Consider the following 25,697-nt stretch of genomic DNA (forward strand, 5'->3'; position numbering starts at 1 on the left):
AAAAAAAAAAAAAAAAGACCCTACAGCAAAAAATCCTATACAGATATGGCATCAGTGCTGTAAAACTCTAACCCATCAATGCCGCAAAATAAAAGCCTTTTATTCTTTTTGCCATTTAAATATAAAACAGTAATTAACCAATGTACAAAATCAAACAGGTTAATGGAGAAAGGGTTGCATAATTATGATGTTGCAATTAATATTCACACATGACAAAATCACAAAATCAACCCCTTTTTAACTGTAACATGACATTCTAATTATTACTGTATTCATAATGAACTGAAACTTACCAAAAGTATATATCAGAACAGAAGAAAGGGATGCATTCTATAGTCATGGTTATGAATAGTCCAGGCCTGCTCCCTGTGTTTTCCCTCATTAGTGCTTCTGTAAAGGTGTGTGTGAGCGAGCATGTGTGTGGTTTGGGCTGTGACTGTAGGCTAGCTGCTTGCATAGTGAGAAAAGTGTGTTCCGTAGACTCCGTCCTCAGTCTGGCTTCTCTGCTTGCTATCTGGCCTTCCACATATTCTCTTTATTTTTCATTGCAGTCAGCCATTGTTTTGTACTGAAATAGCAAGTGGCCAGTTTATTCTTAAAAAGAAAAAAATGTTTCCTATGAGTATCTTTGTGAATGTGTAGTAAACTCCTTTACTGTTGGAAAATACAATGTCCCTGAATGTGTCCATGTAAAAGCTCGTCTCTGTTTTGTGCTTAAAGTTAAAGCCACATATTCAATCATACTATGGAAATAACCAAGTCACACCATTCATAATAGTGTAACTGATTTTGCTTACAATAGTGAAAACATTAGCTGTGTACTCACTGTGACAGACTCACTGTGTTATCCCTCTGAAACCAAAGAATCTGCATATGTGCACACATGAACATACAGGCATCCACACATGTACACATTGCATGCTCACATAAACCTTTGCACACATGTACACACACACGCACATCAGAGAGATTGAGGTTTACATAATATTTTGGTGGGCTGGTGTTTTTAAAACATAGTTTCTTTATGTCTCCCATAGTGCTTGGCTTTTTCATGCTCACAAAGCAAAGGGTGAAAATATCTAAAGGTTTTTGCTCTTAAACTGTACATGAACTAAGCCAAACATGTCCCACAATGTGTAACTGAACAAACAGAAATAAGCCATTTATAATAAGTTCACTGTAAATCCTCCATCCAACCAGGCAAAGGTATCTATCATCTCAAAATCATGACTGACAGCAGTTATTCATATTCGTATTAATCAAGAATAAATCAGAGAATAGCAAAGGACATACAGTACAATTCTTTATCTATACAGAAGTCTATAGTTTACAGATGTCTACCATTGTAGGACATCCGTATTGTACTTCATTACAAATCTCTGTAGTACAGAAAGTGTCCACTGCCCTTTTGTCCTTGAAAGTGTAAAATATCTGCTTTTGTACAGTATGCTATTTTACAGTAACAATGGTGTGATGTACAAATTCCTGGTTTTATTTTTGCCAGTTTTAAGTCATAAAAATTTGCCCTGACATTCATAAGCACCTTAAGATGAGAGACGAAAAGGCGCACGATATCCCAGAGGGTATGGCTGTTTCTCACTGGATTCTGGGTGTGGGTTATTTGGTAAGCTGGTGGGTATGTAGATATATATGATGGTGGTGAAAAGAAACACTGCACTCAATACCAAATTGTCTGTGACCTGTCTGTGATGTTACTCATTCTGTCTGTGTGTGTGTGTGTGTGTGTGTGTGTGAGTGTGTGTGTGTGTGGGGGGGGGGGGGGGCATTGGTGTGCTAACATGTAAACATTTGTTTACTTATCAATATAAATATTTTAATTTACTTATCAATTTGCATATCTGCTCTTCAGGGTTTTCACATGTTGACAGACTGTGTTGTATATGTAACAATAACTATATATGCAACCACACCTGACTGATGATTGCAATCTGTCAGTACCTATATTATAATAATCAGGAATGGTTTAAAGAGAACATTACTGTATTGTTACAAAAATGCCCTTTTGATTTGAGTGTTAATTTTCATAAAGTGCATACATAGATGAGAGGGGAAAAAAATTAATCCGGTCCTTATACCAAAGGAATGGACTGGACAGGGCTGCAAAGAGTGATATAATTAAATGTACTTACCAGCCACTTTATTAGAAACATCTACCTTGTACCTACACTCACTGGCCATTTCATTAAGTACACCTATCATAGGTGCAGTTTATAAGTATTAAAAGTTAGATCATTTAAACTGTAGCCCATTTGTTACCATACCCTGTTTATTGGCCTCCATTACCCATGTTCATCACTGGTCAGCATGTGACCACAGGACCACTACTGAATGGATATGATCTGGATGTCAGACCATTCTGAACACTGCAGCAACACTGCCATAGCTGTAGTTGGGTTGAGGGTAGTTCGCTGGTGGGAGTGCACCAAGAACAGCAGAGGTGCTGGAGTAATAACACGTGTTAGTGTTATTGCTGGTTGAGAGTGGTCCTCCACCCCAATATATCCAACCAAGAGTAAGCTTGAGGTCCAAAACTGACCATTGATGAAAAGAGGAAAGACAGCTAACACAAATGCAATCTGCCTAGACATAGTCTATAATCTCACTACAACATGCTTCTAATGAATAAATATTTCTTTAAAAAAAAGTCAGCAGTATATTGTTTTAGAATAGTTTGAGGTCTCTTCTCTTGGTTTTTGTAAAACAAGACATTTTTCTCCTCTTCCATTCCAAAATGACACTTTCAAGTATATGACACAAAACATTTCAAATATTGTCTCAATAGAAAAATGAAACATACTTGCACATCTTAGCAATCCTTAACCTTTATAGCATCCACATACAATCAGGCCTACTCTTATGTTTGAAATCAATTTGAGATGTGCATTAATGACACAAATGGAAAATAAATTGCTCAAAAATAACATTGTATGATAAAAAAAACTGCATTTTTACACACCAAACCTAATAATGTTCCAAATAAAAGTTTACTTTAGTTCAGTGTTTGTAACAAAATGCTGTATTTTAAATTCAGCTAACTGAGCCATTTTTAGTTATTAACTCAAAGAAAGCTCAAACTATTAAACTGTTATCTGATAATACAATTCAAGATCTTTATATAAAAACCTATTTTTGAGTTGTAGTGGATGTGGTTAATTAAAGACTGATGGGTATTTCTGTAAAATAAAAGTGAATATTCAATATGTAGAAACTAGTACGTGGATGTTGCCAACACATAAATTAAACAAATGCTCAATAAAGTCATGAATTTGTCAATACCTTGGGATGTGTTTTAAGAGATCATTACAAGATCTCTTATAACATGTTCCAGAACAAAACTCTCAACTGACCTTTTTTTTTTTTTTTTTTTTTTTTTTTTTTAAAGTGCTTCAACTTATTCAGGCTTGGGAAGGGGATTGGGGGAATTGTGGTGCAGTACCCACAGTAAAATTAATTGTTTTAAAATCAGAGTAGTGCCATGAAATATCCTGACTTAGGATAAAGAAATGTTGTTTCATCAGAAGAAAGCTGTATAAACCTCTTATCCAAACACTAGTCCGCCATGATGTTTGCAGTTATAGTTGACATTTTGCCTGTGGTGAAGCAAGAACAAAGTTTTCCTCACATACCATGAAGACTGAAACCCAGCATATGTGCCAGCCTCTGTGCTCAGGCTTGGAGAGCTGCTCCAACACATTCTTCAGCTCCAGGCCTTGGAATTGGGCTAGCTCACATGTTGTAGGCCACGTATATGGGGTCTAACTGATCAGCCAGAAAGGAGTCTCTCAAGTGCATCCTCTGCTTCTCACCACGGGAGTTGATAGGGATGACCCCAGGGTCAACAATCACCACCACCCCGACGATAAGGTGGTGTTCCTCCAGCACCACATTCGTCACCAGCGGGACCAGGTCTAGCGCATCCTGCTCTGATCCACATAATTCAGACACCACCACCAGTAGATTAGTCCAGGTAAACACAGCACTGGGGACAGAGAGTGAGGGAGGGAGTTTATGAGATGGGAACCTGCAATAGAACACACAACGTGTTATTGTTGCATACTAGCATGGCTCTTACCTCTCTCCGATACTGCGATGAGCGCGTGACACGCTGGTTTCTATGTCGATGGGGTGGTACCGCAGACCCCTCAGCTCCAGTGTTTCATCCAGAGAACCCACCACAAATAGAGCATCATGACGTTCTAGGGGAGAATATGTAAAACAGAAAAATTCTCTGTATTTAGGTTTGGCTTCTTTACTTTTGCTTTTGTTATTTTTACATCTCTATATGGTGGAAGTAGATGGATGTGTGTGTGTTTCCATCTTTATCCTTCCTTTTCCATCCAATTCTTTCTCACCTCCACTTGAGTCTGTGAGTTCAGTTCTCTTGACAAAGCCCAGGTATCCAGTCCTGGCCCAGAATGTGTGCGGGTCTCCAAAGCTGAGCTTGGTATTGAAGTGGTCAGCCTGCAGACTCTCCTCTCCATAGATGGTGTAGTAACCAGTCGCTGTATGAGGACTGTTCACCCAGATCTGAGAAAGAGCCATGACGTAAAGACCACAGCATTCAGTTTCCCAAGTCAGCCACACACACAAATACACAATCAGAGGCACTCACCTCTCCCAGATGAGAATCCCCTAGTGGTCCTCTTGTCTCTGGATTCACTATTACCACTCTCACTCCAGGAAGGATCTAACAGAGGAAATCAAGCGAAAGGTTTTTTGTAAAGAATGCCGTCATAATAGCTTAGCTTGATCTGACACAACTATAAAAGGAGAACTTATACTCACTGTTCCAGACTCCATCAAGGAAAGAGACTGTGGTGCACCTCTCTCTACCAGCCGTACCCTAGAAAACACAAACATACCATGATCAGTTCAACAGAACTGTGCTAAAGCAATATTCATAAACAACTCCATCCAGTTGTCTATAAACCCAAAAAGCACATGCAAAATACAATTTACCAGTCCTGAGTGACCTTACAGTCTTCATATAAGTTCAGTGTTTCTTTGTACACACTGAGCACCCTAGGAGTGCATTGCCACTCTTAGCTGTATTGGTCTGTGCCTGGATACATCATACCTGTCATGTCGTAAGGACTTCATGTCCACGTAAACAGTAGAAGGGTCTGGTCCAGTGGTTCCCTGAAAAACACCCACACCCACACAATGAGCAAAATTTACCAGTAAAATTTAAACATGTCCGTCAGATAGACAATAGACAGACAGTGGAACTCCATTCAGCTACCTGCAGACAGATAGCCAGGTTGACTCGGGATCCGAAAGCAGTGCTGACCGCCCGTGAGGAGAGGCCGAGGTCTTTGAAGAGTTTAGAGAAGGACTGTGTGAGAGCCAGGCGGGGACGCTCTTCAGCAACCACCACACAGCTCCTCACACATGACACGTTCACGCCACGAGCCTGCGCACAGAAAAGAAGATTGTGGAAGGCAGGCAAGAATAGTTTCATGAGTGGTTTGATGATGTATGTGTGTGTGTGTCTCTGTGTGTACATGTGTGTGCAATTGTGTGAATGTGTTAGTATGAAAGTAAATCAATTGTAACCACACAATTACTTCTACATTTTTACAGTTGTTGTTAAGCGGTTAAGGGTTCCACACATATGTTCATATGTTGATGGTCTGAAACTCATTCATGTATGCCAAAAAACTAATATAACATCCCCTCAAGGGGTTTTAGATCATTTAGACAGGTGGGTTCTGGATAGTCAGGTGACATTAAATCCAATGACTAACATGACATGACTGAATTCACCTCCTCTTTATCTGTCTAGTCAATAGCTAAAATCCTGCAACACTACTAAGGTGCTTGGGTGCTTGATAGAGTGAAGAAGTTCACTGTAAGAGAGTTTACTTTAAGTTCCCCTTTTAGAGAGTGGTGACCACCTTCTGGGGCTGAGACATTTGATCAGCACACCAGGAATAAAAAAAATTGAGGATCCCAAATATGAGAACTGAGAGATAACAAATCACCCATCCCATTGTTAACGCATGCACACACTTGGATCAGGCAATATTTGTGCGTGTTATTTTTTAATCATTCATTTTAATATTATGTAAATACTCAACTCAGTTCTCAGTTCTATGAAATAATACATTTTAAAAAAACCTACAGTTTGCCCTCACTCTTAGGAGTTTCCCCTCATTGTTTGTTCTCCCAGTCAATCAAAAGCTCAAAATTTCCATAAAGAAAAATCGATGCACCGATGTGTATGTCAGTGTATGTCTGTAAATTAGGTCCAAAATAATGGTCTGGCATTAACAAAAGGGCATTCACATAAATATATGAACATATGTTTGCCTGTCATAAACCTTTATAATGTACTGCAAAATGTATTAGCATGCTCTGCAATTTCAAAAATGGTTTAGCAACCAGGCACTTGTATGTGACCCGATTTTATTTTTCCACCAAAGCAAATTTTTATCTGCATTTGGCAACTGGCCAGTGTTAATTTTGGAACTGTTTGTGTATAATTAAATATTTCTGTGTGTGTGTGTGTGTGTGTGTGTGTGTGTGTGTGTGTGTGTGTGTACCTTCAGCATCTCAGTCTGTCCTCCAAGTCCCTTGGTGCAGAGCTCCATGACGGAGTAGGAGCAGAAGGTGTCCCTGATGCGGTACTGACTGAGCGTGCTCAGCCATAGAGCCAATGAGCTCTCCAGCTCCGTAGGAGGGATCAGGATTGATTGATGACCTGAGTACACACTAAAAAAATACAACACTTACAGCATTAAACATACACCTTTAAGGAAGACTGTAATTGTAAAGTGTACCACAGTAGTTTTGCTTCTACAAGATTCGATTGGGTGAAGGTGTACAGAACATTTCCTTGCCCCGGAAGTTTTCCATTTCCCACTGACCTACAAAGCGTTATTCACCACGACCCATCAAATGAAAGCATGAAAACAGTAATCTAACAGTTTACAAAAAAGGAAGTCAAAATGAAGAAGCACAAATCTGAGGAAAATCAAAAAAGACTAGTGCTAACTGAAAATATTATCACACTAATACTTTATTATTTTCACCTTTTGTATTTTATTACAATTATGTAATATTGATTTAAAATGAAACTGTTGATCGTGTTTTTGCTTTTTTTGGAGGTATTGTGTACAGAAAACAGTTGACTCCTAAATAAAGGCTCCAAATCTAATGCATTACAGCAGGAGGCTATGAGAATCTGCACAAGGGGGAGCTGGAGCCTTTCTCGAGGTCTGTGTGACGTGTCCTACCTCGCAAGGCACCAGAGCACGAAGCCGAGGCCACAGTAGGGATCAAGGCAGATGGCTATCTGGCGCGAAGAGTAGAGCTCACACTGCAGCTTTATGGAGCGACACAGAGCACTCATTGCCGAATGGGAGATCTGATAGACGACCAATCAGAGGCTTAGACACACAAGGTCAATCAAAAACTGAGGCACTAAGCAGTAAGCTTATACAGTCTGAGACAAATGACCATAGATATGGTGGGCTTTTCTGGGTTTATTAATCGTTATTATTGTTGTAAGCATTCCAGGGCCCTCATCTCACCTTTACCCCCGTAAGCATGCCTGTGGTGGAGACACTGAAGTCCAAATAGGCAATCATGTCAGCAGACGGAGGCTTGTAGATGGATGGGGGCCGCTTGCGAGGAAGATCATCTGAGAGAGAGAGGAGAGAAGGCAATTACAGCAGTGTATCGAGATTTTAAAGAACGCAGAGCTGGTGCAGTCCTGGATGCTGAACTGTTTGATTACGTGCTAATCTTGGAGGAGTGCGTCAGTGCGTGTCTCTGTACCTGTGTCTATTATGATAGGCCATGTTTTTATGTTAACACTCGTAGCTGCTTCTTTTGATCTCAGGATCTTCATTAGAAGCTGAGTCGTAAGGATACAGGCAGCTTTACTGACCTGAGTCGGCAGGAGGAAGAGAAGAATGAATCATTGGAGATCATTTCTGCTAAAAACGAATTCAGACTGAAGTAAAATCATTCAGATGGTTTAAAAGGAAAAGCCCTTGTTTGATTTTCCATGCTCACGCAGTCTTACATCGATGATCATACGGACTGTGGGAAGCGTGGCTGATAGGTTCTGAGGATGTGGCGGCCTCACGGTGACGGGAATACAACCAGCATACAAACAGCCATAAAATGCAGCAATTAGATCGATACCTGCACAGACAGAGACGCATTCACACACACACACACACACACACACACACACACACACACACACACACACACACACACACATACACACACAGATTTACTCTGTTTTAGCTTCACATAGTATGCATGGTTGAAATTAAAATGCATGTGTCTGTGTGGGTGTGTACATAGGTTTGTGAGTGCGTGTGTTTCTCACCTGGTGGGTATAACAACACAACATTCTCTCCAGTGTTGATGCCACTTCTCTCCATGAGAGCAGCTGCAATCTTTTCGGCTCTTTTGTGAAGCTGCACGCATGTGGCTGTACACACTGCCACGCCCTGTAGCGGGACAGAAGCCAGGGAGAAGGGAGGGAGGTGAAAGAACAAATTTATACTGGGAGCAGAATGCCTGCATCTTTACATTAAGGGTTTACTGTAAACACTAACTTTATTGACTATACAAACAATAGGGTTGCTCTGCTGTTTGTGTACGCATGTGCATGCAGGTATGCCTGTGTTTGCGTGTCTGTACATTAACTGTGTGTGTGTGTGTGTGTGTGTGTGTGTGTGTGTTACCTTTGCATTCAGGAGCACATACAGCACGTGGTCAGGATCTGTTTGTGCTCTCCACTGCAAAGCCTCAGTGAGGAACTGATGCTGGATAGGGAAAGTGAATAAAATGAAACCTGTCACATCAAACAGCACTAACAGTGCAGATTAGGACAGGAGCACCAGTGTGTGCATGCTACATGTGTATGCTACATAATGCAAGGGTATTCAAATCTGGTCCTCAAATGCAAATCCAATCCTGGACTTTGTAATCACTGGTAGTTGTTCGAACATTTAACATAACTGCCTGACCACTTTGCCAGTACAGAGAAGGTCTCTAGGTCTACCCCTTGAGGAGTGTGATTTGAATCTCCCTGATGTACCATCATGTAAATAATTAACACCAAACAATCTGACAAAGTTCATGACAGAAACATCATATCACATTTAAAGAAGAGATCGAGTGCAGACCAACAGGCAATATCAAGTTCCATATGGCCTGCTAGGGGTAGCAGTACCCTCTGAGCAGAAAGTCCTGCCACACTATGAGCATTCCTTACCATCATCGTAGGCCACATGCACAGCTGCGTCCCAATGAAGGCATTAAAACATGACACACAGCTCGTTAGCATAAGGAATTTGACTCTCAGTCTCTCAGTGCCATAATTACATGTATAAGTGACTGTCATTGTCTGACAGTGTAATGGTGTCTGATTGTCTGGTAGTGGTGAGGGTGTTTTCATACCTTTCGGACCAGGTCTTGGTCCTCTATCATTCCCAGATCTCTGCCTGCTGCCTGAGCGATTCTTTTCCCAGCAACTAGGTTGCCCACCATGATAGAAGCAGGACCTACTCCCACTACACACAAAGGCCAGACAGTACAAATTAGACACTCAAATTATACTCATAAACAATCACAAAATTATCTGTCTTGGGTGGTGTACAAGATATATAAGGTGCTATATAAGTCTAATTTTTTTATTACTCTTTTTTAGTAATGTAAAACACACAGACCCCAGTGCACACTCACCTGGCTGCTTCTGGCGGGGTTTGGGCATGTTGGTGACACATGTGTGGGGGCACATGAGAATGTTGCAGGGGTGCAGTGAACCCTCCAGAAAGAGCTGTTTAGTCTCAGAAATGTGAATGCCCCCCAGGGGCGTCTTTGGCAGCGTGTTGGCAAGAACCAGTGCCAGGCAGTACAAACCCACTTGGTGAATACTGTCTATGGCCTAGAACACAGAACCAGCACCAAAGGGTCTAAATGAGTGGGGAACTCATACTATGACCCTGGAATGGACTTAGAGGAGAAGATGATGAGATGACAGATGAAGTAATGAAATGGAAGTGAGAATTAGGTCTTCACATCAAGTGTCAGCCAGTTCTGGAACATACCATGCTTAGGCACGTACCACGTTAAGGAGCATTAGGGGGTGTACCTGCAGTACTCTGCTCATCCACTGGAAGCTGTCCTCTTCACTGGCATCTGGCTTTTGCTCCGCCACAATTACTATCCGCTCATCATAGAAGACTGTTACTGAGAACACAGCAATCCTGCCAAACACATGCATATTTGCAAAGATACAGTATTCACTTGGGTTAATTACAGAATAAAAGTAGCAGAAGTATAAAGAAGTGATAACATTCAGAATCTAAAGTTCTCCTTGTTGGCCACATGGTGGCAGTGTTATCACTTCGGCTGCACTGCCAGACCACTGCAGCAGAACCACATACCTGCCCCTGTACACGGTTTTGACTGGCTCTACAGCCAGAGCTGTAGCCACAAGATCGTCAGCATTGTGGCGACGCCCGCTGACCATCAGCAGTCCCTCGATCTTTCCCACCACAAATATCAGACTGCCCTAAGGTGCAGACACCACACAGAGCCAGACTTAAATCATTCCTCTAGACAAGCTGGAAAAGAAATGGGTCTCCATCATCAGAGATGTATGCATTCTCCCTGCTCGGCCTGTCTTACCGGTCCTACAAATCCCAGCAGCCCTGAACGCACAAATGGGATTTCTCCAATAGGGACACCGCTGGCGTTAACTGGTATCACCTGCAGGTGGCGCACATCCGAACAGGTAGCATATAGGATAAAATACTTAAAATACTGAAAAGCTTGTAAAAACTAGGATAATATCTTGTTAACTTATATCTAAATATTACTTATATATGTATTTTAGAATTTACCATTATCACTTATAATAAATCATTGATCATTTTATTATGGACAGACCTCAAAGGTGTTCTTAGTGACTCCAGACAGGCCGTAGTACATGGTTCCCCCAGCGCGAGAGTTCACCACAATCTCTCCTATCTCATCAGTCTTACACAGCATGGGGGGCCCGTCAGGCTTCACGATACACATCAGGGCTGTGACATGTGCACACACATGCATAACTCATAACCAAGATAAGAGGTGCAAGATGAGCTGTGGATGGGTGCTGTAGGAAGTTAGCATTCCTGCACAGGGGACACTCAGACGTAATGCACAAAACGTCATCACACATCATCGTCAGCAAAATCACCTTCGCAGCATTACAGTGGCACTCGTCATAGTGATGTGAAAGTACTGGAGCCAAAACCTAAAAAAGGAAACTATCAGTGGTATTCCTCAGACTTTCTCATTTCAGTGCCATCATGGATTTGATGTGATGTGTGGGTGTGAAAAGGGTTCCTGCTTTCACAGCTAAATCCTCTGCTCTTGTGTGTGTTTTTGTGCCCCTCACCTCCGGGCATGACATGGCCCACATCCTGGACAGTGAGGGCAGAGTTCTTGTCTTCTGTGTTGACCCTGATGACTCCATGACTCAATCCGGTCATGGATAGGACGGCACGGGCTGGAAGGGGGGCCCCAGGAACACCGGGTCTGCAGAAATGAGCACGTGGGTGGGGCAACGGGGCAGGGTTTGTTATTTCTGTTGTTTGTATGTCGTTTGTAAATCTGCTGGCCCATTGAACACCATCTATAGATCCTTGGTGGAGTGGGCAAGCAAGTCTTCAGAGCGACCGGTGATAAGGTTCAGAGGGACAGGGATTTTCCAGGACATACCTACGGATGGCCACAGTCATGGCCTCAGGGGAGGTGGCACAGGGACATATGACCTCCGGCTTCAGACCATATGCCTGGAACACGTTCAAAAACGCATCACACGATGACACAGACCCTGGGAGCGATCAAACCAAGAGAAAGACAGAAAAGCAAGGAGAGCAAGAAGGGGAAAGGAGAGAAAGAACAATTTTTTTTTGCAAAGTGTCAATGTGTAAATGATTTTTTTTCTCCCATGATCCTTAGTGGCAGCTTAATTGGCGAATCTCACAGGGATTGGCTCCATCGGCGACGATAAGCATGCGCAGGGAGGCCAGGCTAATGTCTCTCTGCTCTTTGTGGGCCATCATGGCCCAGTGCAGGTCGCGACACTTCACCAAGGCAACTCGCGCTATGGAAACAAAGCGAAGTCAGTTAATGAACTTTTTTGAGTGTGTGCAAAAATTCTGAAGCGTGTGTGTTGCTACCTTTGTTTATATGAACTCGTTGGACCCAGGAGAGAGGGCAAGCCTTCATCACTGCATAAGGGACGCTGATAGTGTGAATTCTGTTCATTATACTCTAAAACACAAGAATAATATACACACCTCTATCTTCATTGTACATAAATATTCTTATGAAATGCCTATACATTTTGTTTTACAAAGGTGTTGACCACCATTGTGAACTCAAAGACATCATCTGCCTGGCGTGCTTCTAAGAACCAGCTCCTTAATATGACCTCACACCTCCACAACACATACACATACACACACACAGCATGCGTGCTCTTAAAAGAACAATTATAAGCGTGTTTATAAATTCATCACTGGAAACATGGACTGGTACAGTCATACTAATATGTCTACTTAGTGCATGTATGTGCTATGCTACTTACATGTGAAACACAGAGATGCATACGTATAAGGGATGTGTTAAATTGAAGTGATGTAAGGCCAGTCTCTTTAAAGGGGAAATCTTAACCATTTTTGTGTCAAACCGCTCAGTCACAAAGGTTGATTCTGCTGGTTAAATGTCTATCCAATATTCTGCCGTAGGGGAACAGTAATAGGTTTTGCAAACTGTCACATGTAGCATTTCACCTATAATCCTTAAATGAAACAAAGTGATTTGAATTAAAGTGAAAAGAAAACTTTTATATAAAAGTAATAATTTATTACTCCACTAAGCTTTGTCCAAAAACAAAAAAAGTCCACCAACATCCACCAAATTCACCACACTCTTGTCCATTAATGGTAATTAATGAAATTAATGAAATCCATTAAACCGCCAGACAAGAATGAGCAGGCCTCACAGAGCCTGGTAGAGGAAGTAATATACATCAGTAAAGACAGAGCATGCATGCTCCAATACTCACAGTGAGAACTCCATGCCACAGACCCATGTCCTTCTTAAAGTCCAGAACGTTCACCAGTGTTTCTCCTAACAGCATACACAAGTGCACAGAGAGAGAGAGAGAGAGAGAGAGAGAGAGAGAGAGAGAGAGAGCGCAAGCATTACGGGCTGTAAGGGCTTATTATACTGGTGAAACCGCATCTCTGCTCTGTTCTGGGCATCTGGGGGCAAAATGAACAAGCATCCTGGCTTAGTCTCACTGGGATGTGAGAATGCCACATTTCCATGGTAACAGAACTCACCCTCGCAGTAGTTACAGGCCTGTGTGAGAGACTGACAGTGTGTCAGCATGGCAACCTTCGACACGGCAACACCCATCACTGTCCCCTCCTTACATGCTTTATACTGAGACAGAGAAAAAGAGATTAGTTAAGAAATTCAAAATGAGACAGAAAGACAGAAGAACTGGATGGGACTGATAGCACCAATGCTTGTGAGATACACTAATTAAGAATGAGAAAGAGAGAAGACGCTGGGGTACAACATTAGGCAGTTGTACCTCTATATATGCCGTGTCAGTGTTGGCTGTTGGTATATGGGGCTGCCAGTCTTTTGAAGGTTTGGTGAGGTACTTGGAGTCAGTAATCACCCATTTCAGCCTTGGCCAGCCTTTCAAAAGCAAAAGCAAAATAACTATCTTAAGGCTATTCAGTAAAACATCAGCTATTAACAGTGGGCACACGCAGCCTTATGAATGCCACTCAATGTCTGTGGTAAGTGTCCAAATGAGTAAATTACCTGTAGGACTCAAAATTCAAGCAGAACTACTTTTGAAATTTTTCAAAGACATTCAATTTCCTCTTTCAGGTGAAATGAAACCATTCATGATCTGAAAGTCAGTATCTTTCTTTAAATCACAGAAATGTTAAGGGTGAGAGTCTGACCTTTGAACTGCAGGATTTCTCCAGTGGGGGTCTTAGGTAAACCCTTCAGACAAATCTCACTGGTGAGGGCTAGACTCACCCCACAGCTCCCTAACAAAAAGCCCACCTGACTACTGCCTGCATCCTGTATAAACATACACCCACACACAGGTCACACACACCACACACCCTGAACATCAGATGGAGCAGGTGCTGAAAACAGATCATGCAAACTCATGAAAAGACTGAACGAGTGGTTTATTTGGGGTTTTGACACTCGCTGGTACTGGCAGCGAAGGTTTGGATTGAAGGGGGCAGTGTGTTTAGCTCATATATTATGGTGGGTTTGGAACACAGGGGACGGTTGGATTGGATAGTTAGAGGACGGTGGATTTGGAACATAAGAAATGGTGGGTTTGAATTGTAGGGGATGGTGAGTTTGGAATATAGGGGACAGTGGGTTTGGATCAAAGGTAATGGTAGGTATGGATCTCAGAAGAAGGTGGGTGTGGATTGTAGGGGACAGTGAGTTTGGATCGTAGGGGATGGTGGATTTGGAACATAGAGGACGGTGGGTTCAGATCGTAGGGAACGGTGGGTTTGGATAATGGGGACAATGGGTTTGGCCTGTAGGGGATGGTGGGTCTGGGCTCACAGGGGGCAGTAGATTTGGATCGTAGCAGACGATGTGTTTGGAACATAGGGCATGGGGCTTGCTGGTGTTACCTTGCGAGACAGTGGCACCTCTATGGGCACAGGAATGACCTCTGCAAGCAGACAGCCATAAAAGGCCACCCAGAACATTCCTGGGTCACTGTTAGGGTACACCAGCGCCACCTGGGTTTAACAGCAACTTACTGTTAGCAACTCAGCATGGACAGAGCTCTTAAGTATATATAAAATTATAAAATGCTCTTGTTGGCCCCCAAGGCCATTCCTTGTGCTCACCCTGTCTCCTGGCTTGAGGACCTGCTCATTCTTGGTTCCCAGTTTATTGAGGAGGGTGTAGGCCAGCTTAACACTACGACTCCACAGTTTCCCTGGCAACCACACACTAATTAATCACTTACAGTCTGACAAAGTACATCTGTCAAGGGAAGAACCATGTCAGTGAGGGAGAATATATAGCATCCTTTATAGCACTAAAGGAAGCTCACAATCTCATCTGAGTCACCAGACCACAGTCACAAATATCTAGACTTTCAACACTAGATTTGAAATGATCTACTAATAGAATTAAGAAGCATACAAACATCCACTCTAACAATTGTTACTGATGACTAAATAAATAACATCTTTTACCATATGTGAGTGTGTAGAGTGGTTTTCCTGTAATGTCAAGGGCTGTGAGGGCAGGGCTTTTGCCCTGAGTGGCACCCCATCGGGCCAATGCAGCCTGGAGGGCGGGAGGCCAATTACTGACCACACCCAGTGGCTCACCCTTTACAGGGATTATCTGACGGCCCTCTGGCCTTGGGGTGTTAGGATCTGGCCGAGGAACTATGAGAGAAACAGAGACAAACACATATGATAATAAAAAGAAGATTAAGCATGTGACTATATGGATGTATATTGTGTGTGTGTGTGTGTGTGTGTGTATGAGGCTCACAAAACTGTGTGTGAAAAGTGAGTGAAAAGAAAGAAACACTGGTGCACTTCTGCTGTGTGGGTTTGGATGGGCACCTTCTACAATCTCCTCTTGATCATCCATAAAAAATTCGCTCAGGGGAGGGCGCTTGGGCCTCTTCAACGTGTTGAGCAGCTGCTGGATCTTAGTGGACACACGACTGGACACGGGAACACCTAGAGCAGGAGTGGGGCCAGGCATGTGAGGGGGTGAGCCAGACGAGTGTGCAAACACACACTCACACACACACACACACATACACTCACATATATACAAACACATTTGCACTCGCACAGTCCTGACTCAACAGCAAGGCATGGCGTGAGAAGACATGTTCTTGACTGTTACAGGAGGCCATCGGTCCTGGTCAAACGGATCCACACATTAGGCCTCTGTTTAGTGTGACAGTGACTAGATGACTGGAGACCAGGACTAACAACCCACTGTGGAGATGAAGGCAGCACTACACTGGCTATAAGGAGAATAACAGACTCGGCAATTGGTTCTAAAAGAAAGGAGGACCACTCATCCTCACACACGCGCACACGCGCACACACGCACGCGAACACACGCGCATGCACACACGCGCTCACAGATGCGCACACTTTTAAACAGACACGAAGAGCAGGCCAAAGGCGGGGCTTGAGGGCAGGGCGTGGCTAGGGCAAAGAGTTACCTTTCCCCACTCTTCTCACTAACAGAGAAAAGCAATGAAAAGCAACACGACACACGTGGAGAAAGAGTGGAAAGAAAAAAACAAATCAAATCAGATTTGATTAATAAGACATTCTGATTAAAAGTAAATAATTAGTTCATTTTCAACCAAATCAATACTTGCATCTTTTTTAAGAGATGTGAAACAATATACAGCTATGGAAAAGTATTGTAAGTTATGGATAACACAATATCATAACATTCTTTTACTTATAGGTTCTCTCATACACGCACACAATCTCTGACGTCTTATGACTCACTCCAGTACAACAGTAGGGCACACATACTCGCATACACACTAGTCTTTCCTTCCCCTTGTTATGAATATCTGAGTGACTTTGTACATTAATTCTTTACCCCTATACACACATTCATTCTCTCTCTTTTCTCTCTCTCCCTCTCTCTCTCCCTCCCTCCCTCCCTCGCTCGCTCGTTCTCTCTATGTGTACCGTCAGCTGTCTCCATCATGCTGGATCTGCTATGGCCGCGGCTCATGCCTCTCACGATGACGTTGGGGGGTAAGTCGACGCGGGAGTCGCGGGCCCGAGCCAGGTCCTGGGGCTGAGGAGTGCCGTCCGGGCCCAGAGCACCTGCTCCCGGAGCCTCTGCAACACAGACAACACCCCAGTAAATGACCATCTGAATGAATAAGGATACCAATAATTTCAGTGATAATGGTCAATGATAATTTCACATGCTTAGAATCAATGAGGATTCAACTTCAACACACAAACACATGCACACACGCGTGCACGCGCACACGCACACACATGGACTGGTGGCAATCATATGTGAACATCTGGCAATCCCAGTCATTCATATGACCTTAATAACCAAGTTAACTAACTCATGGGATTACCTTTTGTAATGAGATTAAAAACAAACAAATAAAGAAATTTAAATGAAAAAAAAAAAAATGCTAAAATATAAGTAAACAATTAAGAAAAATGAGAGATGAAATGAACTTGAAAGTAAATGTACTAAAATAGCAAAAAACTTCAAAGTCCATTACCAAAAAAGAAAAGAATTCGTGTACAGCGTGTGTCCTCAGGAGCCCACAGACACGCCCCATTTCCACGGTCTCAGATGAGTGTGAGGATGTGTCTTAATACCAAGCTACTGTCTCAGCGTTAAAGCTCCCTGAACAATCAAGAAACCCAATGTCTGCTCCATTTGTGCCGGGAGACAGCAAAAATGAGGGGTCCTAGAGAACTGGGTTAGAAAATACCGATGTCCTAATCACGCGGACCCCAACCAGGTGTGCGCGCGTACGTATGTGCCCGTACTCACCGATGCGAGCGTGAGCAAAGGCCTCAGCTAGGGCGGAGGGATGGGAGTGGGAGAAGGGCGGCTGGGTGTAGGGGGGCCCCTGCTGGCTCTGGGGCTGAGGGGCCTGCGGAGCGCGGGACTCCCCATGGGACATTGTGGAGGATGCTGACGAGGAGGAGGTGGAGGACCCATGGATGGAGCTATTCATCCAGGAATCAGGAGACTGCTGCTGGACCCCACTTCCTCCCAGGCCACCTTCATCATCAGAGGAAGAGGAGGAGTCTGAAAAGAAGATTGAAAACGAGAGCGACAGAGTGAGAGAAAGACTCGATTAACGTACAAAACCTGCTGCCGTTTTCCAACCACCAATGGGCTCCCCGAGGGTGTAATGATCTCTAATTAAGTGAATGAGCATGGTTAATCAAACAGTAATTATACACTACATTGACTTAAATACAGGCACCCAGCTGCTCAGGACTGTCAATCTTGAACAAAAAAAGTCTAGAAAAAAAATTCTCATGTCTAGCATGTCTCATTTTGGTGATGAGTAAAGCATCCTCAGAGGTGCTGTGACTCATGAAAGGAAGGTTTCCAACTGACACCATTATTCATATTATCTGGATATTATGTCCTGGCCCCTAAAACATTAACAGAGAAAGCATATTACAATCTGACAGCTAGTATTATTTCTTTAGATAGAAGGGCCTAGATTCTTTGGCTGTGGGAGGATGTGGGAGAGGGTGGGAGTAAGTGGGAGTGCGTGAAGAGTGTGTAGGAGCGGATGGGTATGCATGTATGCGCATGAGAGCAGGTGGGAGCATGTGGGAGCAGTCTGGAGCATGTGGGAGTGTGTAGGGGTGTGTTGGAGCGCATGGGAGTGAATGAGAGTGTATGGGAGCATGTGGGAGCATGTGGGAGCAGTCTGGAGCATGTGGGACTGTGTAGAGGCGTGTTGGAATGCGTGGAAGTGAATGAGAGCATATGGGAGCATGTGGGAGCATGTGGGAGTAGTCTGGAGCATGTGGGAGTGAATGAGAGCGTATGGGAGCGTGTAGGAGCATGTGGCTACCGGGTGGCGTGCAGGTCTCGATAGGTGACTGCACGTATGTGGAGCGGCGTTTAGTTGGCATAGGCAGCGCCATCTTCTCCTCCTTATGCTTAGCCAAGGCAGCCTGTACAGCCTCAGTATGGATATCTGAAAGAGAGAGGGACAGAGAGAGAGAGAGAGAGGGACAGAGAGAGAGAGACGGAGAGAGGGACAGAGAGAGAGAGAGAGAGAGTGGGATAAAGAGAGAGAGAGTGGGAGAAAGAGAGAGAGAGAGAGAGAGAGAGAGAGAGAGAGAGAGAGAGAGAGAGGGAGAAAGAGGGAGTGAAAAAAAATGACAGTGTGTGGTAGCTTTTCTTCAAGAAACCAATACATTTATAGTAAACATGTTCTGAAACCATTAAAGGTTTAAATCTTTAAAGGTTTCTGGTCAAACCATTGCAACCGCAATTACATAATTACACTTGCAGTGCAGGAGCAGATCTGCACTGCCCACATACGTTGCTAAAATAATGTTTCAAACATTGGCCTGACAATCTATTGCAGAGCTTGGTTATCACCTGATCTATAGCGCTCATCCCTGGTGCCGCTGCTACGGTGAGGTCGCCGGGTGCGGCGCTGCCGAGAGGAGGAGGAACTTGAAGAAGCATTGCTAGGTGGGGGGGCAGAGCTTGGGCCTGGGTCCTGTCCCTCATACTCTGGAGGTGGGGCCAAATCTGTACACAATAAGAGTGAGTGACGGACAGAAACAACACAGGAGAAAGAAAGCCATCACATGTTGAGCTATTCAGTTCTGAAACCAGAGAACCAGAGATTTACAGGAACACTCTCCCCTATGACTACATGGAAGATTGTTATAGTTTGTGTGTGGACAGCAAAGCATCACTCTATAATCTGTTTAATAAACAGCAGAAGCAAAACATTACAGTATTTGTGGGCAGTTTTAAAAGTTTACTGAGTTTAGCATTGACTGAAGAAAAGCACACTGTCCGCATATATGAACCCGGCATATATTCTGACCACTAGAGGGAAGTGTTGAGTGGGCGAGTCAGAAAGAGAGGACATGAATATGTTAAGCAACTGTTTCAATAATCATCATCATCATCATCATCATATGAGCTGGTGGACAAAATAGAGAACACAAAACAAACATGAACAAACGCCAAAACAGGGCAGATGTGAGAGAAGAGGAAGCAGAATGAGAAGAGAGGTGAGGAGAGCCTCCTCCATGTCATACTTTGTGTTTGGATGGTGTAAGAAGCAAGCAGCTTGGCCCTTTTCTTCTCATAGCCTTTTTGTGTGATGTCGCCTACAAACAAAGGAAGAAGCGAGATCTTTAAATACACACGAGCATAAACTCTTACAGGTAAGGTATGTGTCCTACAGACACACAGACCCCTGAACCCCACCACTCTCCCAAAAGGCAGCACATAATAAACCGAAGGACAGGAACGTGTACAGTGATCTCAGAGCCACTAACAGTGTGGGGCCATGCTAGGTTTTAGCCGCATTGTAAATGCGTGCGCATTCACTTTAAATGCAGCACATGGCCGGGAACAAACACAACCAGATTCTCTCACACAAACACACACACACACACACAAACACACACACAAACACACTCTCTCACATGCAACCTGTCTCTTTGAAGAACATTCATCAGATGTTCTGTAAAATATTCAAAACAACAGTCTGTGTGCAGCATAGCATCTGTTCCTTTAGAAATTTACAAACCAATCTTAGGCTTGCATTCACTTTTTTTGCCCAGAGATTCATTATCACCAAAATAAAATACTAGCAACACTGTAGAAGATGATGGAAGAGGAAGACAGCAAGAGAGAGAGACAGAATGAGGGGGAGAAACAGAGAGGAAGAGAAGAGAAAGATGAAGACAGTGAGAGGGAGAGATACAGATGAGTTATGTTTTGCGGTTTTTTGTCTTCATGTCTAACCCTGGATCTGAAGATGCAGAACCAACATTGGCGACAATGTAATATAATGTAAATGATTACTATTTGACAAGCTCTTTAACCAGCAAGTGTGTTCTGTGTTTCCAGAGAGAGACAACAACACACAGCAGCCACTCAGACTCAGCCAGGAAGTGTGAGACAAGATATTCCTTTACAGAGATAAGCACAAGGACAGGATCCACTTTAACACCACAGCTGAACACAGTACTCCGCCTGGGTCCCATTAGGGCAGCGCACTTCAGCCCTGCACTGAGACTATTAGGCTAGGTCTAATTTTACACCAGCTCAGACCTGCATTGGGACTGTTAGGCTAGGTCTAATTTACACCAGCTCAGCCCTGCACTGGGACTGTTAGGCTAGGTCTAATTTACACCAGCTCAGCCCTGCACTGGGACTATTAGGCTAGGTCTAATTTACACCAGCTCAGCCCTGCACTGGGACTGTTAGGCTAGGTCTAATTTACACCAGCTCAGCCCTGCACTGGGACTATTAGGCTAGGTCTAATTTACACCAGCTCAGACCTACATTGGGACTGTTAGGCTAGGTCTAATTTACACCAGCTCAGACCTGCATTGGGACTGTTAGGCTAGGTCTAATTTATACCAGCTCAGACCTGCACTGGGATGGTTAGGGAGGTCTAATTTACACATGTTGCTTCTAGACATCTAGAACGTACGACATAAGATATATTCAAACAACAGGATTGATCAAATAGTCATTCCTAATTCTTACTGGACTACAGAGAACATACACAGAGAACCTTGGACAAACCTTTGTGTATTTTGCTTTTATATGTTGTGTATTTATATATTGTGTATATACACAAGCAAATGAACTTTCATTCAAGCATAATCTCTCACATACAGTATTTATCATTAAGTATAGCTCAATAAAGCTGACACATAATCTCCTATTTGGCACAACAGTTTTGTCCCACACTGTTATTACTATAATGACAATAAAAAGATAAGTTGTGCCAGTGTCAGTGACAACATGGCTTTTACCATATAACAAGATGGGATTGCACCACAGGAAAGGATGTAAACATTTTACACATTTTACAAGGATGGCTCAGATGTTGTCAAGATCAGACTTCAGTTTTGTTTGATTATGCAATGTCCTGTAGAGTGATAACACTGAAGAAAACAAGAAGAACACTGTTCTATGATATGACCCTTGGAGTCCAATCTCCCTATAGCCTCTACACATGTTTGCTACAACTATAAAGTTTGCATCTGTGCCATTTGTCTTTGAGAGCCTCCTCTTCCTGTCCTGACTTTAATCTCTCCATATGCACTCTTTCCCTTCTCTCTGTGTACTCTTTCCACTACAGAAACATACACAGAGCACATTGGGGAATTTCCCTGTCCCTGTTCCCAGAGTGAAAGAAGAGAGAGAAAATGTATAGAGAAGAGAAGAAGAGAAGAGAAGTTGAACCCTGCAGAGATATGATGACTCTGAGGGCACTGGGTTTCACACATTTAGTTAATTTGAAATCCTGAATTTAACACCCCATGCCATTCCAATCTGAGCAATCCAACTTGCAAAGCAAGTCATGAATCAGTATCTGTCAGTATCTGCCAGGGTCTAGCAGTCAGTCCACAGACAGCGTAAATGTCAGATGAACGTCTCTTAGTGCTTGCCATGCTTATAAGAAATAGCCAAAACTATTCTCATTCTGTGTGGATTTTTTTATGCCAAGATACCTAATACATCTATTAACTTGTCATTACAACGTGTAAATGATATCCTGTGTATGGCTGAATTTATATTCCATTATATTCCATAAAATGTACCGAAAACAGACATATGTCTTTGTTTAACTATGCTACACAATCCCAGCCCAATGGTTTCTCTCTCTCACATAACACATTTGCACATGCTCACAAACACCAGATGCTCTGAATGTTGGAACACTTGCTATGAGGAGCAGTGTTTCTGTGTGTGTGTTTTTTTGAAAGTATGAGGCAGTAAGAGAGCCTCACACTTTCACTGAAGTCATTTGTTGAAATACACACACACACACGCCTGCAAAATGGTAACTCATCATTCTGTAACTGTCAACACCATTTCGCACTTTACAAAAGTCTTCTTTCATTCTCTCTCCCTCCCTCTCTCATGGTAACACACACACCCCAACCAGATATTCACACACGAGCTTCCTCTTCCTACGCATAATGTCAATATTTCTACTGCTCAACCATCTTGTCCTTTGACACAGTTACCTGTTTACCTGCAAGCACTGAATGCATGTGTATGTGTGTCATGATGACTGGTTTCAGAACTCTACAGCACTCGACAAGCCCAAAACAAAAACAGGCTTGTTTTCAACACATGCTCTTCCCACCGGTCCCAGTGCGGCCATGGCAACATGGGCTGCAGTGAAGCCTCGGTGTGATCGTGCAGGTGCCAACATGACTGCGATTCCCAGTGCTCACTTCTGGGACACACTTAGCCAACTGACTCCCAGCACACCTTAACGACTATTACCACAGGAGTGGAAAAGATTAATGCAAGTTATACCCAGAGGAAAAAAAAAGTTCACAGGGAAAGCAAGCAGAGAAACTGCTTACAACACAGTACAGGTATGTGTCTGAGCTCAGATAGCACACAGCATGGGCACCCAAATGCCCCCACACACACCCTGTGATGTCACTATCCATCGCAACGTTTTCCTCTAGCCATCGTCATATGCCAGTTACGTAGAAATTGCCCAACCCTAGTCGGACCAGCTGTCGACCGGAGTGTCATGTAGCTCCGCCCCCACACACAGTCCCCATCTACTGTCGAATCACAGCATGCCTTACGCTGGGCAGCTTCAATGGTAGGGGAGGCCAAATACTCAACTCAGTTTCTACCAGCGAATCAAATGACCCCCCCCACCACATCCCCCCAGTTCATCTCTTAGACACACCCATGCTCAGAGGTGAATTTTTTAGCCTTTTACCACGCTGCAGGGGACATCATTTATTCACATATGGGTGTGTGTATGTCTTTATTTATGGGAAAAGCAAGACAGATCTTGCTTAAAGTCCTTTAAGAACTGCAGTAGTAAAGTGTATTCTGTATTCTGTCTAAGCATGCATATATGAGAGGAGAGACAAAGTAATAAGATGAAAATAAAGGGAGGGAGAGACTGTGCCTTAACTCTATGACCTAGATTAGGGCAATCTCAATCTCAATCTCTCTCTCCCCCAACTACATAAACCTTCTTGTCCTTTCATACATACTGAAGAAAACCAAGCCATTAAGATTCCCTCAACACACAAAAAATGCTTAACACAATACCTCCAAGGCTCTTCAGTTTCACACACACACACACACACACACACACACACGCCTGCACAAACTTACACACACTCATTTGATCATCTTAAGTGCATAAAAGTGGTGGAGTCTGTGCTCTGAATTCCAGTAGAGATCATGACAGCTTACCCCTGAATTTTTCAATAGCACTCATTGTGTGTGTGTGTGTGTGTGTGTGTGTGTGTGTGTGTGATACCCCTTTTCACTCACTCTCCCTTGTGAACACATACACACTGAATGTGCTGATTGTGCAATCATTATAAGTACACTCTCTTCAAGACAAAATGACAGCAAGTCCTGATAAAAGAGCAAGAGGTTTCTGGGAATTGTAGTAACATCCTCTCTTAATCTTAATATGATTAGGCTCAGTGTTAATCATCATTTCTACATTTAACCAGTGAGTTCCATATGATTCTGAGGTCATGATCCTCTTGCATTTTATCTGAGAGTTCAGCTCCTGAAAGCAAGCAGCTCTATCCCAATTCAGTCTTCCCTCCCTTCAGTTCTCTGTAACTGCTCTCTTCTGACTTCCTGAGATGAGAGAACCAACAGCTCACTTTACACAAAAGACACTCAGCACTTCCATGTTGGTTTCTACAGGATCACAGCTGCTGCTGTATGGGATATTGGTTCTCTCCTTTCACTGACAGCACTGATCTGTGTCTCGAGTAGAGATAGTCTCTACACTCACACGTGTTGCAGTTAGGCCCAGCTCATTCTGCAGCATCTCCACAAGTTTGGTGTTGTGAGCAGGATTTAGCTTTAAGTAGACTTGCATGTATTCACCCTTTTCGTGTGAAGTTTAACATGCTGGAGTAAATTTTCCTACAGCATCACCATGTTACAGTCATCTTCACTCCTGGAGGGAGCGTTCAAAGTTTGCATGTCCTGCTATTCAGCACTTCGTGATGAAGTGCTTTGAAAAGCTAGTCAGAGACTTCATCACATCTTCACTGCCAGCCTCCATGGACCCACTGCAGTTTGCATACCGCCACAACCGCTCCACTGACGATGCAATTGCACATCTGCTCCACACTACACTGACTCACCTGGACGAAGGGAGGGGAAATTATGTTAAAATGTTATTTGTCGACTACAGTTCAGCATTTAACACTATCATCCCCTCCCTACTCACTACTAAGTTGGGGGATCTAGGACTGCATACATCCCTGTGCGACTGGATCTCCAACTTCCTAACAGACAGACCACAATCAGTACAGGTGGGCAACTATGCCTCATCCACCCTCACCCTCAGCACTGGAGCTCCTCAGGGTTGTGTCCTAAGCCCCCTGCTCTACTCACTGTACACCTACGACTGCACAGCCACTTCCAGCTCTAACATCATTGTCAAGTTTGCTGACGACACCGTTGTCGTGGGTCTGATCTCGGACGAGAGGGCCTACCTGGAGGAGATTAAACACCTGGAAAACTGGTGCCAGGAAAATAATCTCCTCCTAAACGTCAGTAAGACAAAGGAGCTGATCGTGGATTGCAGCAAGAAGCAGGAGCGGCACTACCAACCTGTGAGGATCAGTGGAACCACGGTGGAGAGAGTAGATAGTTTCAGGTACCTTGGAGTTCACATCTCGCAGGACCTGTCGTGGTCCCGCCATACCAACTCCCTGGCAAAGAAGGCTCGTCAACGTCTTTACCACCTCAGAAGCCTAAGAGACTTCAGACTGCCCTCCAAAGTACTGCGGAACTTCTACACCTGCACTATCGAGAGCATCCTCACGGGGAACATCACAGTCTGG

The 25,697-nt window shown here is 43.5% G+C and overlaps 1 protein-coding gene across 4 annotated transcripts in view; it reads right to left on the reverse strand.

The window, feature by feature from the left end:
• Window positions 1-79: 79 nt before the first annotated feature.
• The window catches only part of dip2bb (DIP2 acetate--CoA ligase B (putative)b), a 28,783-nt gene continuing 3,165 nt past the window's right edge, over window positions 80-25,697 (reverse strand). The window contains exons 2-40 of one of the 4 annotated variants that reach the window (XM_027007812.3): window positions 19,905-19,976; window positions 19,228-19,383; window positions 18,692-18,817; window positions 17,644-17,904; window positions 16,803-16,958; window positions 16,316-16,333; window positions 15,696-15,815; window positions 15,315-15,512; window positions 14,961-15,052; window positions 14,739-14,849; window positions 14,034-14,157; window positions 13,649-13,758; window positions 13,392-13,494; window positions 13,112-13,176; window positions 12,222-12,315; window positions 12,026-12,145; window positions 11,758-11,872; window positions 11,435-11,574; window positions 10,942-11,078; window positions 10,681-10,761; window positions 10,437-10,564; window positions 10,142-10,256; window positions 9,733-9,934; window positions 9,448-9,560; window positions 9,263-9,286; window positions 8,730-8,810; window positions 8,369-8,492; window positions 8,054-8,175; window positions 7,804-7,915; window positions 7,557-7,666; window positions 7,260-7,390; window positions 6,567-6,735; window positions 5,264-5,434; window positions 5,099-5,160; window positions 4,807-4,864; window positions 4,634-4,708; window positions 4,374-4,548; window positions 4,094-4,217; window positions 80-4,000 (exon numbers count right to left, since the gene is read on the reverse strand). In XM_027007812.3, the coding sequence (XP_026863613.3) occupies window positions 3,748-4,000; window positions 4,094-4,217; window positions 4,374-4,548; window positions 4,634-4,708; window positions 4,807-4,864; window positions 5,099-5,160; window positions 5,264-5,434; window positions 6,567-6,735; window positions 7,260-7,390; window positions 7,557-7,666; window positions 7,804-7,915; window positions 8,054-8,175; window positions 8,369-8,492; window positions 8,730-8,810; window positions 9,263-9,286; window positions 9,448-9,560; window positions 9,733-9,934; window positions 10,142-10,256; window positions 10,437-10,564; window positions 10,681-10,761; window positions 10,942-11,078; window positions 11,435-11,574; window positions 11,758-11,872; window positions 12,026-12,145; window positions 12,222-12,315; window positions 13,112-13,176; window positions 13,392-13,494; window positions 13,649-13,758; window positions 14,034-14,157; window positions 14,739-14,849; window positions 14,961-15,052; window positions 15,315-15,512; window positions 15,696-15,815; window positions 16,316-16,333; window positions 16,803-16,958; window positions 17,644-17,904; window positions 18,692-18,817; window positions 19,228-19,383; window positions 19,905-19,976 (4,748 nt within the window). In that variant the 3' untranslated portion in view covers window positions 80-3,747. The remainder of the gene's footprint in view (window positions 4,001-4,093; window positions 4,218-4,373; window positions 4,549-4,633; window positions 4,709-4,806; window positions 4,865-5,098; window positions 5,161-5,263; window positions 5,435-6,566; window positions 6,736-7,259; window positions 7,391-7,556; window positions 7,667-7,803; window positions 7,916-8,053; window positions 8,176-8,368; window positions 8,493-8,729; window positions 8,811-9,262; window positions 9,287-9,447; window positions 9,561-9,732; window positions 9,935-10,141; window positions 10,257-10,436; window positions 10,565-10,680; window positions 10,762-10,941; window positions 11,079-11,434; window positions 11,575-11,757; window positions 11,873-12,025; window positions 12,146-12,221; window positions 12,316-13,111; window positions 13,177-13,391; window positions 13,495-13,648; window positions 13,759-14,033; window positions 14,158-14,738; window positions 14,850-14,960; window positions 15,053-15,314; window positions 15,513-15,695; window positions 15,816-16,315; window positions 16,334-16,802; window positions 16,959-17,643; window positions 17,905-18,691; window positions 18,818-19,227; window positions 19,384-19,904; window positions 19,977-25,697) is intronic. The other 3 variants (XM_027007813.3, XM_027007814.3, XM_027007815.3) reach the window with 3 other exon arrangements.

This window comes from Electrophorus electricus, chromosome 7 (genome assembly GCF_041902795.1).
Source record: "Electrophorus electricus isolate QZ-2024a chromosome 7, ASM4190279v1, whole genome shotgun sequence".
Taxonomy (NCBI): Eukaryota; Metazoa; Chordata; class Actinopteri; order Gymnotiformes; family Gymnotidae; genus Electrophorus; species Electrophorus electricus.